The sequence below is a fragment of the Budorcas taxicolor genome, chromosome 7, assembly GCF_023091745.1.
Source record: "Budorcas taxicolor isolate Tak-1 chromosome 7, Takin1.1, whole genome shotgun sequence".
Lineage (NCBI taxonomy): Eukaryota > Metazoa > Chordata > Mammalia > Artiodactyla > Bovidae > Budorcas > Budorcas taxicolor.
Window position 1 is genome coordinate 65,226,450 of NC_068916.1, and position 19,843 is coordinate 65,246,292.

A 19,843-nucleotide genomic window follows, 5' to 3' on the forward strand; every position below is an offset into this window, starting at 1 on the left:
CAGTTTCCCTTATAAATATAGATGTAAAAATCCTCAACAAAATACTAGCAAACCAATATATAAGGATTATATAAGCAACATATAAGGATTATGCACCATGACGCGGTAGAATTTTATTTATTTTTGACTGTGCTGCGTCTTCTTTGCTACCCACGAGCACCCGTGAAGAGGCTGCCAGAATGTTCTCATCAAATCAGGTCAAGCCTCTAGCTCTCACTACCAGTTTACAGGAGCCAACGTGGGGCAGACAGAGGAACATGTTGAGAGACACCACAGCAATCCCGAAAGCAAAATGCAGACTGTGGAAAATACTCTAGGACAGATGACTGGGTTTCCTAAACAAAATAAATGGTAAGGGGAAAAGAGACTAGGAGACACATCAACTAAAGGCACTAGGTCAGCCTTGTCTTGATCCTGGTTTCTAACAGCCAGCTTTAAAAAGATACAGAATAGTCAGGAAAGTTTGAACATCAGCTAGATATTTTCTGATACTAAGTAACTATGTTAAATCCTTGGAGTGTTACCATGATATGAAAGGCCCATGGGAACAGGGCCGTCCACCCTCAGGCTTACCATAGAGCTGGTGGAGAGCAAAGGAACTTCCAAGTTCCAAGTTCATGGATACATGGTTTTTCCTCCATGGAGAAGAACGTGCAGGGGGTGGGGAAAGAGGCAAGAGTGCTATGGAAGGGCTGTCCTCCACATGGAATCATGAAGATAAACAACCATGTTGCTATCACAACTGAGGTATGAACAAGTTAGTGCGTGTAAACACCAAACCCCAGTGCTCCTTAACGTCTGGGAGTTGTTTTGTAACTGTTTGTGTACAGAGCTAGGGGGATCTCGTGTGTGTATATATCTATGTGAGTGTACATGGGTGTGTGTATGTGTGCTGGGAGGCCAAGTAGAACACAGTTCTGAAGTAACCGTGGTGTCCCCAGCTTTCACTCAGTCCCTAGGGGCTGGAGAGGAAGTAGGAATTGCAGTTAGCTGAACCGTATGCCTGAGTTCTCTGGGCAGTGTGAGAGCTGAACCTGTCCTCTTCATCTCCTGTGTCTCCCTCTAGCTGCAAAAGCAAACACTACCTGGAGACGCTCCCCAACACCAGCATCATCATCCCCTTCCACAATGAGGGCTGGTCCTCGCTCCTGCGCACCGTGCACAGCGTGCTGAACCGCTCACCCCCGGAGCTGATCGCCGAGATAGTGCTCGTGGACGACTTCAGTGACCGAGGTAGGGCCCCTTTCACCCAGCTTCCCACCTCCATGCTCTGTTCAGTGACTTGCCGAAGGGATGGCAGGTTTTCCTTTCTTCAGCAGCGCTCGCATATGGGCCATGTGTACTGATACTTGCTCCGTGCCAGGCCATGAACCTGGCACTGAACACACGTTATCTCAGTCTGGGACTAACTTCATGGGACTAACTGAGGTGTAGTTACCAGTCACCATGAAGTGGATTCTGTTTTGATTCTGTTTGTATCAGTGTAAAGCTAGTGGAGGTGATGGAATTCCACTTGACCTATTTTAAATCCTGAAAGATAATGCTGTGAAAGTGCTGCACTCAATATGCCAGCAAATTCGGAACACTCAGCAGTGGCCACAGGACTGGAAAAGGGCAGTTTTCATTCCAATCCCAAAGAAAGGCAATGCCAAAGAATGCTCAAACTCCCGTACAATTGCACTCATCTCACACGTGAGTAAAGTAATGCTCAAAATTCTCCAAGCCAGGCTTCAGCAATACATGAACCGTGAACTTCCAGATGTTCAAGCTGGTTTTAGAAAAGGCAGAGATCAAATTGCCAACATCTGCTGGATCATGGAAAAAGCAAGAGAGTTCCAGAAAAACATCTATTTCTGCTTTATTGACTATGCCAAAGCCTTTGACTGTGTGGATCACAAGAAACTGTGGAAAATTCTGAAAGAGATGGGAATACCAGACCACCTGACCTGCCTCTTGAGAAACCTATATGCAAGTCAGGAAGCAATAGTTAGAAGTGGACATGGAACAACAGACTGGTTCCAAATAGGAAAAGGAGTACATCAAGGCTGTATACTGTCACCCTGCTTATTTAAGTTATATGCAGAGTACATCATGAGAAACGCTGGACTGGAAGAAGCACAAGCTGAAATCAAGATTGCTGGGAGAAATATCAATAACCTCAGATATGCAGATGACACCACCCTTATGGTAGAAAGTGAAGAGGAACTAAAAAGCCTCTTGATGAAAGTGAAAGTGGAGAGTGAAAAAGTTGGCTTAAAGCTCCACATTCAGAAAATGAAGCTCATGGCATCTGGTCCCATCACTTCATGGGAAATAGATGGGGAAACAGTAGAAACAGTGTCAGACTTTATTTTTGGGGGCTCCAAAATCACTGCAGATGGTGATTGCAGCCATGAGATTAAAAGATGCTTACTCCTTGGAAGGAAAGTTATGACCAACCTAGAGAGCATATTGAAAAGCAGAGACATTACTTTGCTGACTAAGGTCCATCTACTCAAGGCTATGGTTTTTCCCATTGGTCATGTATCGATGTGAGAGTTGGACTGTGAAGAAAGCTGAGCACTGAAGAATTGATGCTTTTGAACTGTGGTGTTGGAGAAGACTCTCGAGAGTCCCTTGGACTGCAAGGAGATCCAGCCAGTCTATCCTAAAGGAGCAGTCCTGGGTGTTCATTGGAAGGACTGATGCTGAGGCTGAAACTCCAATACTTTGGCCACCTGATGTGAAAAACTGACTCATTGGAAAAGACCCTGATGCTGGGAAAGATTGAGGGCAGGAGGAGAAGGGGACAACAGAAGATGAGATGGCTGGATGGCATCACAGACTTGATGCACATGAGTTTGGGTGAACTCCGGGATTTGGTGATGGACAGGGAGGCCTGGCGTGCTGCGATTCATGGGGTCGCAAAGAGTCAGACACGACTGAGCGACTGAACTGAACTGAACTGAAAAATGCATTAAACTGCAAGTAACAGAGAACTTTAGCTAACAGCTCACTAAAGGGATTTTTTGATTTATTCATTTATCTCATAAAGCAGTCCAGGGTTGGCATAGCTACTCAAATCTTTCATTGGAGAACAAGACTTATTCTGTCTTCCTGCTTCCTCATCCTCATCCTCATGGTCATAAAATGGGGGCTGTACTTCTGGGAAGTCTACCTTTCAGGCAAGAAGATGGAGGAAGGGCAAAGAGAACAAAACCTCTTCCTTTAAAGATTTTTGCCTTCTTATTCAGAATGCAAAGTCTCCCCAGTGATTCTGAGCCAGAACTCTGACATTTGGGCACACATATCTGCAAGGGTGGCTGGGAAGGTGAGTGTTCTAATATTGGGCCTCTTTATGGTAGAGATAGGAAAAGGAGAAGTGAATTAGAGAAGGCGTCAGATCAACCCACCTACAATATCTGCTACCCCATTTTACAGATGTGAAAAGTGAGACTCAGAGAGGTTAAGTGACTTGCCCTTGGTCACAGAGCTCTTAGGTGGGGATACAGTGAACAAACCATGTCTTCCTGGCCCTAAACACATTGTCTTAGCCTCTGGACCACACTGTAGAGCCTCTTCACTGAGTCTCACCCATGGCTTTGTGAGACACAGAGGGGGAGCCACAAATGAAATCTAAGAAGAATTTGTCCTCCAGCCAATGGTCTTAAGTTTATTCTTTGCATCAGAGCTTTTACCACTTGCAGTAAAATCAAGCGGAGCCCTTTCCTTTTCTCACCTTTTAGTAGAGGCACTAATAAGTAGTGAAGAGGAGCCTAAGTACATTCTACGACAATCAAAACTTGAGTTTCTTGTGCCCCATTTTAATACTGCATGCCTAATACTCGAACATATACACATCTTACATTCAGTTCTTATTACCTCTAATTCTCCCCTCACTCTTGACATACACTCATTCTCAGGGGACCCTTTGCTTTTCCTTCTTTGATCTTATCACAGCAGAATTAAAATACCAATAAGCGTAACATGTGAGCATTGTGTGTATAAACATGGCCCTGTCGTGTGTTCACCCTACTGGACTCCGCATTCTGAGAGCTGGGTCTACCCGGTCAGTCTTGTTCACCACATATTCTCAGCTCCTTAGGCATACAGTAGCTGCTTAATACATGTTTGATGAGTGAATTATCAGAGCTCCTTTATCTGTCTCTTAGCACGTCCACCATGGTTACAATAGCATCTATTATATGAGATTTATTTATGTCCCTGAAGTGAGGTCTGTGAGATCACCTGTGGGTGTGTCTCCATGTCTCCGTAGCACCATTCTTTAGCAATAGTTTCAGCTTTGTTCCGGGCCCTGTCACTTACTTGCTCTGTGACCTTTATCTAGTCACTTAACCTCTCTGTGCTTCAGTTGCCACATCAATGAAATGGAATCTATCTCTTAGGTGGCCATGACTATTAAATGGGCTAATAATATATGTGAGGTGGTTAGGATAGTACATGGCACCAAGTGAACATCAGAAATAAACTTTTCACCCTGGTATTATCGTTATTGTTGTCAACATTGTTTCTGATGGGTTTGTCAGAGGGGGAGTCAGGGGTAAATGTAGACATGAAGGTGCGGTCTCCCCCTTTCCATGGGTGAAAAAACACTTGGCAAGTGTGCTGTTGCCCCACCTTTAGCCTAAATTGTCTTCCCATCTATTCACCGTTTCAAGAACCACTTCTGTGGGCCAGAACCATGTATTATCTCATTTTGTCTTGATGACAACCCCTGAGGGAGGAGGCCCTGGCTTGGAGCATGTGCCTCTATGCAGGAAGGGGCCCAGGGATGCCTCAGGGAGCACTGTGAGGGCTGTGGAGAACCTTGCAGGTGCAGGTGGGGTTCACATACCTCTCCTGGCAGGGTCTGGATTTGATTTGTGAAAAACTGTTCACAAGAGGAGTGCCACTGCTTAAAAATGTGTGAACATCACAGCTGTGACTCAGCCTTTCCTGAGTACAGATGGGAGGCTGAGTCCTGGAGCAGCGGACCGAGTTCATCAAGAGCACGTGGCCCGCTGGCTGCAGAGGAGGGATGGGAATCTGGGTTCCCCACACAGCCTTACGCCCCTCGCCTCACCTTCTGTGTGAAACACACTTGGGAAAGAAAAGGTAAATTTTATAAGAATGGCATTCACCAAGTACATCTGTTTCTCCAGAGACCAGAAGTATTAATTGAATGCAGTACCATTCCCAAACCCTAGTAAGAGAGAGAACGAATACTGTCCCATTTCACAGATGGGAATGAGAACTGAGGCCCCTTGACTGTTGCCCTTTCATCTCAATGAATCCAGCTCAGAACCCTGAAGAGAAATCCTACCTCCCGCCCCTCAGTCCTGTACATGAGCTGTCAGATTTTGCAACCTCCATTCTTCAGAAAAGCAATAATTCTTCTTATTTTAAGAGGAAATTCTCAAGGCAGCTTGGGAAGAAAACTTACTCAGCAGTGATTGCTTCAAAAATGAGATTTGGGAGAAACAATTTCAGCATTATAGAGAAGCCTGTCTAAAGTACAGCAAATATGGGCCATCGTGAAAGACAGATTTCTCTGGGCCACGTGAGCAGAGGCAGTTCTTTAGAGTTGAAATTCATAGATGCTAACTATGGGCTCGATTGGCGCTGCCTGGCAGAAGGCATTTTCCTCTGAAATGAGCCTCTTCCAGGATCCTCAGGGCAACTAATTGTAATTCAGCTGAGGGTCGAGACCTCGGGTAGGAGACAGAATTGGAGCAGATGAATTCTTGAAATAAGATCCAAAGATTTGTGCAGGCAGCACTGGGGACTAGAGCAAAGGCAGACTGGAATCATCCCGGCCTTGCTTGCGAATGGAGTGCTGTGGAGTTTACAGGGGGCTCCAGAAGCTTCTCTAAGGTGGGCGCTTCCTTGAGGATTAGGAGGACACAGAGGTGCTTTTTCTCTAGTGGGAGAGAGAGGTCACAGGGGAGGGTGGCAGGCCTGCCTCCAGATTGCACTGCCCACATAGGAAATCTTTATTAGGAAAAACAAAAAGGGTCTTTGTTCATTTTTTTCCCCTTCTATTCTCCTTCCCCTTCTCATTTCCAAACAGTATTGGTTTTCCAGAAAAAATAGGATGTGTAGTCATGGAAGGCATTATTGTCTTTGGATGAACTGTGGCCCTCCTGGAAAGATGAGGCGCAGAAACAAAAGTCTGTGATATGGTTTCATTGACATCATTTCCCCCAGCTCAGCTCCCCAGCAGCAAACAAAAGCATACACAGTACAGGGCCCCCTCAGAGGAGGTTCTTAAGCATTTGCGGAACTGCTGATGGATTGTTGGCAGTGACTGGTGCTGGAGGGCATATGGGCACTGCGGGGCCCATTAGTGCGTGTGGTAGAGATTCCCAAAACTGATACCAGGATCCAAGGTCTTCTCTCCACCATGAGCTTTTTAACTCTTACCTGCGCTGGCACACCGGGCCAGTCCTGGTGTGATGCACATAAGGAGATCCATTTGCACTGACCTGATTTGCACTGCAGCGCCTCACTCTTGACACAGGCCCATGAGCGTCTGTCTAGTCCTCGTTTCTTGCCATCTCTCTCGCAGCCCTGGTTTGTTTCCAGGACCACCACAACTGTCAGGGTGGCCATTCCCCACTTTCACTGTATCGTTCAGGTTCTTTTCACCTTGAGTTTTCTGCTGCTCATTTTGTTGTTTCTGTACAGTTGTCCTGATCTCATTCATATTCATATATTCAGAAAATTGATGAAATGACTCTATGCTTGTCGCTGCAGTAGGTGCTGGGGCTACAGTGAGAATAAAACAGACATCTCTTCTAAGGCTCACACCCAGCAGGGCAGACAGACAGGGTAAGGGGCAATCGTAAGTTCATGGAACATGTGCCCCTTGGTGGAGGTCCAGGCGCTGTTGAATATGGGGAAGATCAGGGAAGAATTCCTGGAGAAAATCCCAGCTAAACTCGATCCTACGGGATGAGTAGATAATGCCTCTCAGGGTAGGGGAGTGAGGAAAATGTTCCAGGCAGAGGGAACAGCATGAGCACAGGCTAGAAGTCAAGGTGGAAACGTGGAAAGTGCAGAAAGAGCCGTCTGTCACCTCCTCACCTGGAGGCAATTACTGTTAACACTTATGCTTCTCCCAGTGGTTATTTTTAAATAGGCCTTATTTTTTAGAGCAACTTTAGGTTCACATCAAAATTAAGCTGAAAGCACAGAGAGTTCCCGTCCACCCTTCCACCTACTGCACACATACCCCCAACACCCACTCCCTCATCAGTGCTCTACACCTGCATCAGAGGGGTAGATTTGTTATGATGGATGGGCTACGTCAACACATCATTATCACCCAAAGGCCATAGTTTATATTAAGGTGCATTCTTGGTGTTATATATTCTGTGGGTTTGGATAAATCTATAATGACGTATATCTACCATTATAACATCATACAGAGTAGAGTATTCACTGCCCTAAAAATCCTCTGTGCTCTGCCTTTTCATCTCTCCCTCCCTCCTAACCCCTGGCACCCACTAACCTTTTTACTGTCTCCATAGTTTTGCCTTTTCTAAATGTCTAATGCAGTTGGAATCATACAGTATGCAGTCTGTTCAGATTAGTTTCTTTGACTTAGTAATATGCATTTAATGTCCCCCCGTGTCTTTTTATACCCTGTAGCTCGTTTCTTTTTAGTGCTGAACAATAGTCTATTGTCTGAATGTACCACCATTTATTTATCCATTCACCTGCTGAAGGGCATCTTGGTAGCTTCCAGGTTTGGGCAGTTATGAATTTTTGTTGTTGTTGTTGTTTAGTCACTCAGTCATGTCCAGCTCTTTGCACCCATACACTGCAGCACGCCAGGCTTTCCTGTCCTTCACCATCTCCCAGAGCTTGCTCAAACATGTCCATTGAGTTGGTGATGCCATCCAGCCATCTCATCCTCTGTCGTCCTCTTCTCCTCCTGCCTTCAATCTTTCCCAGCATCAGGGTCTTTTCTAATGATTCGGCTCTTGGTATCAGGTGTCCAAAGCATTGGAGCTTCAGCATCAGTCCTTCCAATGAATATTCAGGGCTGATTTCCTTTAGGATTGACTGATTTAATCTCCTTGAGTCCAGGGCACTCTCAAGAGTCTTCTCCAACACCACAGCTCAAAAGCATCAATTCTTCGGCACTCAGCCTTCTTTATGGTCCAGCTCTCACATCCATATATGACTACTGGAAAAACCATCTTTGACAATGCAGACCTTTGTGGACAAAGTAATGTCTCAGCTTTTTAATATGCTATCTAGGATTGTCATGGCTTTTCTCCCAAGGAGTTAGCGTCTTTTAATTTCATGGCTGCAGTCACCATATTCTGTGATTTTGGAACTCAAGAAAATAAAGTCTGTCACTGTTTCCATTGTTTCCCCATCTATTTGCCATGAAGTGATGGGGCCAGATGCATGATCTTCGTTTTCCAAATGTTGAGTTTTAAGCCAGCTTTTCCGCTCTCCTCTTTCACCTTCATCAAGAGGCTCTTTAATTCCTCTTCACTTTCTGCCTTAAGAGCGCCTTCATCTACATATCTGAGGTTATTGATATTTCTCCCAGCAGTCCTGATTCCAGCTTGTGCTTCATCCAGCCTGGCATTTTGCATGATGTACTCTGCATACAAGTTAAGTGGACAGGGTGGCAATATAGAGCCTTGACGTACTCCTTTCCCAATTTTGAACCAGTGCATTGTTCCATGTCCGGCTCCAGGTTCCAACTGTTGCTTCTTGACCTGCATTCAGGTTTCGCAGGAGGCAGATAGGTAAACATCATTGTATGGGTTTTTTGTGTGGACACAAGTTTTCGGCTTACTCATCAGTTAAATACCAAGGAAGGTGATTGCTGGATCATACGATAAGAATATGTTTAGTTCAGGAAACTGCCGAACTGTCTTCAAAGTGCATTCCCACAACAGTGAGGGTGAGTTCTTGTTGCCCCACATCCTTGTCCACGTTTGGTTTTGTCAGTGGGTTGCATTTTTGCCATTCTCACAGGTGTGTAATGGTTTCTTACTGTTTAGATCTGCACTTCCTTGTGACACTTGCTATTGAATATATAATCTGTAATATGAATGTCTTCGTTTTTTTTTTGTTTTTTTTTTTTACTTTATTTTACTTTACAATACTGTATTGGTTTTGCCATACATTGACATGAATCCGCCACGGGTGTACATGAGTTCCCAATCCTGAGCCCCCCTCCTGAATGTCTTCTTTTGTTCCCAGTTTCTGCTCAGTTCCATTTTCTTTTTCATACCCTCCCAACACCCCCACCCCACCTTCTTGCAGCCCAACTGAAGTAATCCATGTCAGTAGGTGTGTGCATCCTTCTGGACCACTCTGCTTCATGATACTGACACGTAGTAATGAAAACAAATATTTATTGAGCATTTGTGCTCAGTGCATTCACCCACTCACCACCTCAGCACCCGCGTGGCTTCTGTCATTCGCAGTGAGAAAGCTACTGGACTCCGTGATCTTAAACCTCCTTTTTCTACTTAAAATGGGTGATATTTTATCCCCATTTTGCAGATGAGAAAATTGAGGTACAGAAAGGTTAAGTAAATGGCCAGTCTGCTTAGATCAATGAGGCAGAGCTTTTGGTTTATCCTGGGAGGAAGAGAATGGGTACATGTATGTGTATGGCTGAGTTCCCTTGCTGTCCACCTGAAACTGTCTCCACATTGTTGAGTGGCTATACTCCACTATAAAATAAAAAGTTAAAATTTTAAAAATAGGATCTAAATAAAAAGGAAGAAGTTAAAAAAATTTTTTTTAAAACCATGCATTCTGATTCTAGAACTTTTGCGCTAATCTTCACCAGTTTCTTTTCTTCCCCTTTTAATAGGATCAAACTGTACACATTGCTCTTCTTTTTGCCCCCATTAATGTATCACAGATATCCCTCATGCCAACAGCTGTAGTGCTAACTCATCTGTTTTCTACTAGCTAGACAATAATCCACAGTGTGAAACTACACTCAGTTCCTTTACATCACGCTTTATGCAGTGGACATACAATCATGTTTCACTTTGTATCCAGGTTTCTTCCACTCAGTTTTCTATAGTCATTTCCCATTTTCATTATAGAATGACTATCACATCTCTCCTCCTCTGAGTCAGTTCTGAGATAGAGACAGGGTTCACATAACCCCAGAATACCAGGTATACTGTTGGGAGAAGCTGATCCAGAGGGCACACATGGATCCGTCTCCACCATGCTCCTCCTGAGCTGACTGATGCAGGGACAGCTGAGCCGCAAGGAGCCGCAGGCCTCCCTGGCAGGGCAGCTGGTGCCACGGGGGGTAGCATAAATTCACAGGATGTGTGGGCATCCTAAGAGTTCATACTTTGGCCTGCCCCATGTTCCCTCTCCTAGCCACCCTAGAAGTGAAATATTGGGAAGCAGTTCCATCTTACAGATGACAAAACTGAGGCTTTGAGAGATTGGTAGGAGGTGCCCTAGACTGCTTACCTGCCCTTGGAGGACACTGCTGGTTAACCATCCCATTTCATAGTAGGTATCCATCTTTCCCACAACAGACTCTATAACCTTTAGAACCACACTTCTCATGTATCAGTCTCAAGGGTGTCTTACCACGAAGAAAATCCACAGGTTTCTTATCCTCTTCTCCTTTCATATAACATCTTGAATGCTTCTCTCCCAGACTCCAAAGGAGAAAACTGCTAAGAAGATTAAAGCTGTTAGAGAGTATCAATTATTTTATAATGAGGGAAATCTATAAATCTTTTGGTGGCTATCTGGCAAGAACACAGCATGCAGGAGTTGATATGTTTATGGGATATTTTATGCATCTTAAAAAAATACACAGGATTTTATGAATCAAGCACTGTATAAATGATTTATTGGGATAGAAAAAAAAAAAAATCAAATAAATAGCTCCGCTTGCCTCTGAAACATCAAAAGCTCTGATGTTTGGTAAAGAATGGTTCCTGTAGTGGAAAATAGCTGTGTTATATTTTCAGAAAGGTGATGCTTCTATTGAGGTGGGCAAGCCTTCTACATTTTAAAAAGTAGCCTCAGCAGAACTGTGCAAAATTGCTGATATTCTTCTGATTCTCTTGTGAGGATTAACGTCTAACCTTTTCCACTGTTTTGGTGTTCCCTTAAAAACATAATGGGGGAGAAGCAAAACTCAACGAAGCAGGTGACTGGAGGTCCTTGGAATAAGATCTCCAAGCAGAGAGCCACAGAGCTGCCCCCTTCTGTCATCAGAAAGCTTCTGGGCCTCTCTGCCAGCTTAGGTCTGACATGAATTGTTATTTGCTCAGAGTCTAAAGGGAGATGAGATTTGAGGCTGAAATAAAAGTAAGAGGTTCCTTAGTACCTAACTTGATCAAGTGCAAACCAACCAAGTCCTTTTCCTGTCAGCTTCTTTCAGCTCAGTATGTTGGGGGCTGAAAGGGCTGGTTTTGTCTACCTTATAAAGGGGAAGAAGCAATAGCATCAATTGTAACAATGCTGCTTACACCTGGACAGCACCCCGCTGTGCCAGACGCTGTAGTAAGCAATTGAAACATAGTATACCTAATTTCATTGGGAGCCTCTTAGAAGCCAACATTTATTTGCCTAATGGGAAAATTCAGCTTTAGTAGAAAATTTAAATCCAAGTACAAGGAATTTACCTCCTCTCCATATCCCACCCCCTAAATAAAACAACTTTTAGCTAAAATCAACATCTTCTTGGTAAAGATATGAAGTGCTGAGTCATGACATTTGATACACATTCATATATCTAAGAAGTATGTTCTGCTATTTTCATTCACAATAAATGTAACTGGACAGGTCTGATATGCAGCTCTAGTTCCTCTGCTTGCTACTCAAAAGGTCAATACGTAAGAGACAAGTGCTGGTAGAAAAAGAAAAATTGCTTTATTCAGGAGGCCAGCAACCTGAGAAAGTGATAGACTAATGTCCTAAGACTACCTTCAAGTTGATAGTTATGAGATAAAAGTTTTGAAGGCAGTGCGAGGGAGGGAACTGCAGGTACACAGTCAGCTCTTGGTCAGCTCATGCACAATTCTCGGATGGGTTGGCATCAAGATGAAGCTTCAAGCATCACCCCTCTTCTGGTTTCAACCGATTTGTTTGCGCTTGCAGTCAGCAGTTTTCTGGTGGGGATCTGTCTCCTGTAAAAACAACTTAGGAATGTGTGTCAGGTGTTTACCTTTCAGGGAACTGGGAGTTCAGTGACTCTGTGGTTGGTTTATAGTCTAAAGTGTCATCAGTTTCTTGGCCCAGCAAGTATTCTTACTTTCTACATCTTCATAAATCCTAGTCATTAACTCCTGAGCCAGCCTTTTGGGACTTGGGAAGAGTGGGAGACTGTAACATTTCTACGAATAAGAGGCAGGTGGAGGACATGGTGGGGTGGAGGGGGTCTGTCCTGGGAAGGTCCATAGCGTCCTGCTTGGCTCCATAAATTTTAGCCAGCTCCTCTAAATAATATTGATTCTGGACTCTTGAGAGTCCCTTGGACTGCAAGGAGATCCAACCAGTCCATCCTAAAGGAGATCAGTCCTGGGTGTTCATTGGAAGGACTGATGTTGAAGCTGAAACTCCAATATTTTGGCCACCTGATGTGAAGAGCTGACTCATTTGAAAAGACCCTGATGCTGGGAAAGATTGAGGGCAGGAGGAGAAAGGGACTACAGAGGATGAGATGGTTGGATGGCATCACCAACTCAATGGACATGGGTTTGGGTAGACTCCGGCAGTTGGTGATGGACAGGGAGGCCTGGTGTGCTGTGGTTCATGGGGTTACATAGAGTCAGACACGACTAAGCGACTGAACTGAACTGAGCAGGTTAATGAAGCAAATCAGCTGAAAAGTTAGCATTAACTCTAACCTGCTGCCCAACCAGACCTGTGGCCAGCAGTGAAATAGACTCATTGCCAAAAGATACTTAAAGCATTTCTTCCCAACTTCCTTGCAGAACTTACAGCCCCAAAAAGTTCAGTCACGTCTTTATCAGGCAGTCACAGCTCCAGAGCCAATTTTGGTTTGATTTGAATCCAGAGGCACCTTCAGATCGGTAAACACCGGAGGCTTAAAATGTTACCAATTTTCATAGCCCAAAATAGGCAATGCTTGACAGTTCTGGGATCAGGAAGGCCAGATCCACACAATTATATGTCTCTTATTTATTCCAAAAATTAAAAGATGATTACAGCACTGTCAATCAATATCGTGTTTGTGGGCATTGAAGGCTTCATTTCTCTTTTTTCTTTTTTTATTCTCCTTTCCTATCTCAAATAGAAGAATCTCATGAAAATGTAATTTTCGCATCATTGTATAGAATAAAGAAATAGGCATAGGAAGACCATAGTAACATTCTTTCCTCTTGTGCTATTTAGGGATGTTGATTCCTATGAAGTATTAACAGATGCAGACTGCCTTTTTCAACCTTTGGGATCCTCGTATACACTCAAGTTCTTTCCATGAGAGACCAAACTACTTGCTCCTCCTGGAATGATAAAAAGAAATAATTTTATTTGTTTGCTTTGTAAATGCAGACCTCTTCAGAGATGCCCACATTGTTTATGAGCAGCCAGGAATCTCAAAACAACTAATAACTCCTACTGCCTATTGGAGTCCTCTGTTGTTGTGTCTGTTAATGGATGGAATTTATTGGACATTGCTAATAATATGTAGTGAGGATAAAAACAAGTGGAATTATAAGGTTGTTTTCTGCGCAGTCTTCTCAGAAACTTTTAATTTTTTTGCCCGTGTGCTGTCATAATATATGGTCTAGAATATTCTAAATAATAGCTGCACTCCAGTCTCTGCTAATGGAAAACTCAAACTTTCAGTTACCTTCCCAGAAACCTCCACAGCATCCAGATTTGTTTTAACTAGGCGAGAGGAAAGATCAGCCCTGACCTTTCCCACAAAATATGTTTCTGCTGCCTTATGACAGAAGAAGTGGTACTTTAGCTCATGAGTGAATGAAGATGACCTGTAAATAGGCCTTCCTCCTGAGCAGAGGTGACTCTCGGTATTCTCTGCTGTAGACACAGACCCTGTCTTTCCGGCCTTTCGAGCTGAAGGAAGGCAGGGGTGTAGTCAGTTTGGTGGACTGCTCCTTGCCTACCATTCATTCCTTGTGATCCTGAAGGGACAGCCAGTCAGTAACACCACCCAGCCGTGATGAGGGCTCTGATCCACCTGGCCAGTGCTGTCCCATCCCCATGGCCACAGTGATTCATCCAGGGTGCCGGGCTGTGGTGCCAGCTGAGCCCCATTCCACCCCTGTCCTTTTCCCTCCCGTGAGCCAGAATACTGTCTTCTTGTGTGAACCAGCTGGGCCTGGGTTTCCATCACTCCCAGCCCCAAAGCCGTAACTACCACCCCCCCCTTTCGTGGGTCAGGTGAGGATTAAGTGAGATAATACAGGGCCCAGCGCATGGCCGGTGGTCAGTAATGGTCCTTGTTAGTAGTGATGCCTTTGTGGTGGTGGGAGTTACCATCGCTGTTCTCTGAAACAAAGACGATGAGCACTCAGCTACCCCCATCCACCTCAGAGTCTCCCTGTAGAGGTTAGATGAAATCAGAATGTGAAAGAGCCTAAAGAGCTAGAAAGTGCCAGAAAGACTTCCAGGAGGATACTGGATGCCACAGAAAGAAAGAGCCCTGAGAACTCTCCAGCCTGGTGGCCAAGGAGGCAAGTGACCTCAAAGGCAGGTAGCCCACACCTGGAGTGTGTCCCCCATCGTCTCTGGTTCAAGTAAGGCTTACTAGGTTCAAGTAAGGCTTCTTAACTCTTATCCCTTTCAGCATCAACCGAGGAGCTTGTTAAAACACAATTTACCAGGGCCCACAGCGGAGATCCTGATTCTGTGGTTCTGGGGTGGGCCCAATAATCTGCATTATTTAAAAAAATACTTATTTATTTATGGCTGCATTAGGTCTTAGTTGCAGTACTCAGGCTCAGCAGTTGTGCATTGTGTGTGGGCTTAGTTGCCCCCCAGTATGTAGGATCCTAGTTCCCCGACCTGGAATCAAACTTGTGTCCCCTGCTTTGGAAGGCAAACTCTTAACCACTGGACCACCATGAAAGTCCCCTAACCTGCATTCTTAACAGGCACCCCAGATTATTTTGATAGAGTTGAAATGCTGCTCAGATTTGGAAAACACTGAAATATAGGAACAGAAGACTGTGGATCACAAATACATACTTTATGATACAGTTGGATGGTGACATCTTTGAATGTAGACCCTGGATTACCATAAGTGCAGAAAAGTTATGGCCCTTATGGGAGGAGCTAAGTTAAATGCCTTCAGCCTCAGTCAGACCCCTGTTTTTCAGGATGCCGTTCATAAATAATTGCCTCACTGTAACAGGTCTCTGGGGATTTATGGTCCCACATTTAATTTCAACTGCTGTTCATTAATCCTGATGATCTCACTTAAATTATTAAACAGTCATATTCCAATTTCGAGGGCACTAATTATATCCTTGAGAGGTTGTTATTATCTGCGTGATCACATGCACTCAGCCAATACCAGACTGTTTTCTCCCCACTCATCAGAATTTTATACTTTTTCAGGATTTTGCTAGTTGCTAAGTAGGTGTGTTTCAGATGGCAGGATCTCACTGCTGAGGAGTTAGGAGATATTAGAGCAGGGGTTCTCAAATTTTGGTGCACGTAAGGATCACCTGGAAAGTAGGTTTAGCATGAAGATTCCCGGGCCCTGCCCCAGTGAGAGAGTCCAGGGTCCCGGTCTGGGTGGAGCCTGGAATGAATGTGCCTCATATCCAGCTCTCTGGGGATTCTGATCCAGGAGGTCCAGGGACCACCCTGGGGAAACTGAAGCCCAGAGAAGAGACAGTTCTTGTTCAGAGCGCTGCAGCAGAGCCACAAGCTACGTTTCTGGCCTGTTGTAAGGACCAAATGAGATAATAGATGGGAGAGCACTTTGGAAAGCCTTCAGCAGTCTATAAATACGAGGATGCACTATTATTTTCAAGCTGGAATGGCTTTGTGACAGAAATGGCTTGGTACTTTCTCTCTAAATTACCATAATCACCTGTTTGAGGCCCCAACCAAGCCCATAACTCTAAATTCACCAGGCATGGAATAAATTCCTTGAGAAATGTCCAATAAAATGTTTTCTGATGTGAGAATGTGCTTGTGTCCCTGCCTCGGGTCCTCAGTCAGAAACTCCCTGCCTTTTCCGTGGCCGTCCTAACCAGCATCTCTAGTTTGTGGGTACCTGGCAAAATCCCTGCTTTCCAGCACATAGATTTTGGCCTTTTCTCGGACAGTTAGATCTCACCAGTGAACAGTTTGCCCCCAAAAGCTCTTCCTCCATAGGAGCTCGCTCATAACCACTTTCATGGCTTTACATACAGAGAATCCCAAATCAAGACACCCGGATTTTCGTTCTTTCAGCCCAGGGTCCTCGCTTCCTTATGTTGGCTGCAGTGACCTCTAAGGCCTGGTCGGCAGTTCTGAGGGGCACCTCTGTGCCCCTGTGCCACCTCCGTCCTGCTGTGTCACAGTTAACTAGACAGCTCTCACAAAAGTTTCATCATGTTGAATTACATTCATCCTCCTCACCACACCCATCAGTGGGGTCTGCCTCTGCCCTGATCTTCCCATGAGTCCCTCCAGGTTTCTGAAGACCCTGTGCGCATCTCTACCCCCAGGTTCCTTCCACTGCAAAATAAATTCCTAAAAAATGATGTAGAGTAAATTTAAGAACAGACACTCCAGTTCTATTCACATTTCAACCTTTATTTTAAAATATTTCTTCCACACTCCCACAGATCCTCTCAGCGAGCTCTCCACGTGTAAAACCTCGAGTTCGGGCTCTGCGAGTTACACGCACATGTGCGCGTGCACACACACACACACACACAGTCTATTGTTAAACCTGGAAAAAATCCAGTCTTTCCACTGATGGAAGACAGCCTCATGATCCCAGGCAGCATGACTGCAGAGTTCAGGGAATTCCTGCCCTGATTTTGGGAATCTTCACCCAGCGGTGCATTTTAGATCTGGGAAAGGGAGGCACACCAGGCACTGTGGTCGGGTGACTAGTTCATGACTAAGTGCTGCTCCCAGTGTGGGAGCACCTGTTGCTGGCCTGACAACAGCCCCCACGGCTGTCTGGCACCTCCAGAAGTCAGGCACACAGTCAGATCCCACCAGTACAGCCAAGTATCCACCCCCATTTTAACATTTTGCTAATTGCTAACACAGTATATATACTACAGTCTTTCAACAGGGCTGAACAACAAAGGCATTTTGCCTTATGACAATTTCTTTGGATGCTCGCCAGTGTCTATAGCTAACTTAATTACACAAGCCCACCTTGGCAGTAGCAGGAATCAGAGTTTATGACCAACAACCTCTCTGCAGATATACCATAAAATTATGCATATGCAAATTATATTTTTAAAAAACTAGATGCAAAATCTTAAGTTGTTTGGGCTTTGAATCCTTGGGTTCTAAACACCCTAGGTTAAGAGTCAGACAGTAGGGTGACATTGAACTAGTACTTAACCTCTCTGTGCCTCACTGAGTAAAACTGGGCTACTTTCTTAAAGAGTAATTGAGATGTTGCTCACAGAGCGCTTGGAACAGAGACCGGCTCAGAATAACTGTGGGTTAACCATACCATGATCATTAACCTGGATGCCGTAACATCTCTTGATTATGAAACTCTCTATGTTCATCTGTTCCTTCTTTTCTTTCATCTCCCTTTGTATCTGCAGCTTAAGGGCCCTAAAACTTAAACTGTCATTATTAGTATTAATAATAATGTTTAAAAATAGTAATACATCCAGTGTTTATTGACGTTTCATATACACCAGAAAGTGCTAATTCATGATCTCGCTGAGTCCTAGGAAACTAGCATTATTGAGCTGATATTACAGATGATGAAACTGAGGATTAGACAAATTCAGTTCACGCAGCAAGCAAGCGGCAGGGTCAGGGTCCAAACTCAGGTGCATTTGGATCCAGAGTACTATATTATTATGTGTTATCACCTCTGTGATGGTAGGAATAACATGGAAGGATTTCCTGCTGTGTATTTTCCTATTTTACTTACAGATTCATTCACTCTAGACTCCCTGACTTTGAAAATCAGGGGGCAGGTTGACCTGGGATGGAATATCCACCTATCAGGAAATTGAATGAGAAACTGGACATTTTTCTGCCTTAATTCCCACATTTGATTTGCTGAGGAATTTTCCCCCTCTAAAGCAAAGTGTGATTTTCTTTCCGTTCAACCTTCATGCCGCTGGAAAGTTTTAAATTATTCAAGACATTGAAGGTTTATTATCTGCTGCAAGGCTGTAATGTAATTGCAAGGTATCATTTAAAGAGCTGTCTGTGTGTATGAACCACCTTGTTCTGAATACCTGCTCCTGCATAGAGCAAGAAGATATATATTTAAGAGTGGTGGTTTATAACTGCCTTAGATCAACCCTATTATTCTTCCTCCACGTCTCAAGCCCCAAAATAAATGTCTGGTAATGCATGGAACATTAAAATCACTTGTGTATCATCTAGTGGTTTATTTCTCTTCTGTCATTTGCATCTTGATGGACAGCCATGTGTTTGAGGGATTCCATTTTCATTAGTCTTTGATCACGTTGCCCATGTATAATACCAGTTTGGATATTAACCACCCCAATTAGAGAATGCCTTTCAAATATTATATCACCCCCAATCATGCTATTCGCACCATGTTCATCATAAAGATATAAATGCCAACTCCCATCTTATTCTCTTTTTTGACACCTGTTTCCATAAGAGAGGTGGTCTTTCCCAGTGTTAATCATCAGTAACAAAGAAAATACCTTCTTGTGGGGGTGGGTGGGGAAGATTTTTCCTCCCTAAATGTCTCATCAATTCAGTGCCATTATAGAGTAAAAAGTTCATCAAGTGACTTTTCCAGGTATTGATATGGAACAAATAGACCAGCCTTGGTTCCAGTCCTGCCAGTAAATAGCTTTGTGACCTTGAGCAAATTACATCATCTCTTTGGGCTTCAGTGTCTGCATCTATAAAGTATGGATGACTTCTCACATCCTGGCAAGCTTTAAATCCTAGGATTTTAGAATGACTTTTTTCACCCCTTCCAGAGAGTTTAGTTAGGAGTTGATGCCTGATAGTTGTGTTAATGAGTATCAGCTATTAGATACAGCATTACCCTGAAGAACAGCTGAGATCTGGAGAAGTATTTGCCCTTGCACAAAATGACCCTATGGCTCTGTTTTCAGAAACCCAGGTTTGGTATTTATATTTTTTTCTAAGTCTTCTCCATTGCTATATGACTCTTAGATGATATTTACTTCTTGTCATCTCCACTGTGTCTGTCCCTAAGAGTCTTTTCCCCTTTTAATGTGCTGTCTCAAATCAGCTTTGGAATAAAAAAATCAAGTTATTAAAGTTACTAGAATGTTATCTAAAATGGGGGTTAAATAGGTCCTAGGTGGGAGTGACTCAAGGCTCTCACCTAAGACATGATCCATGGGCTCCGTGTTTAGTGGCCTCAGAGAGGGCCACTTAAATTCATATTTAATTCTAAATGGAAGTAATCAGGGAGGGCTTCCTAGAGGAGGTGTCATTGCCTAATGAAGGAGATACCCTGGTCGGAGGGAACTGCATAAGCCAAAGCACAGAGGCAAGATGGTCTCTCAGCAACAGATTGATAGTAGTGATTATGAGGAGATTGCCCTCTGAGTGAACAACCTCTGTGCTTCTCTGCTGAGTCAGGAGCTCAGTATTTCCCAGTCCCCGCTGGGGCATAATCCAACAAAGGGTTCCATGTAGGAAATGCAGTCTGCAAGATTGTAATTGTTTTCTTGAGGACTCGTCC

General features: G+C 44.1%; 1 protein-coding gene across 1 annotated transcript in view; it reads left to right on the top strand.

Moving 5' to 3' along the window:
* GALNT10 (polypeptide N-acetylgalactosaminyltransferase 10) overlaps nucleotides 1-19,843 on the top strand; it is a 229,587-nt gene that overhangs the window by 131,328 nt on the left and 78,416 nt on the right. The window contains exon 4 of the mRNA XM_052643077.1: nucleotides 1,067-1,233. Coding sequence (XP_052499037.1) covers nucleotides 1,067-1,233 — 167 coding nt within the window. The remainder of the gene's footprint in view (nucleotides 1-1,066; nucleotides 1,234-19,843) is intronic.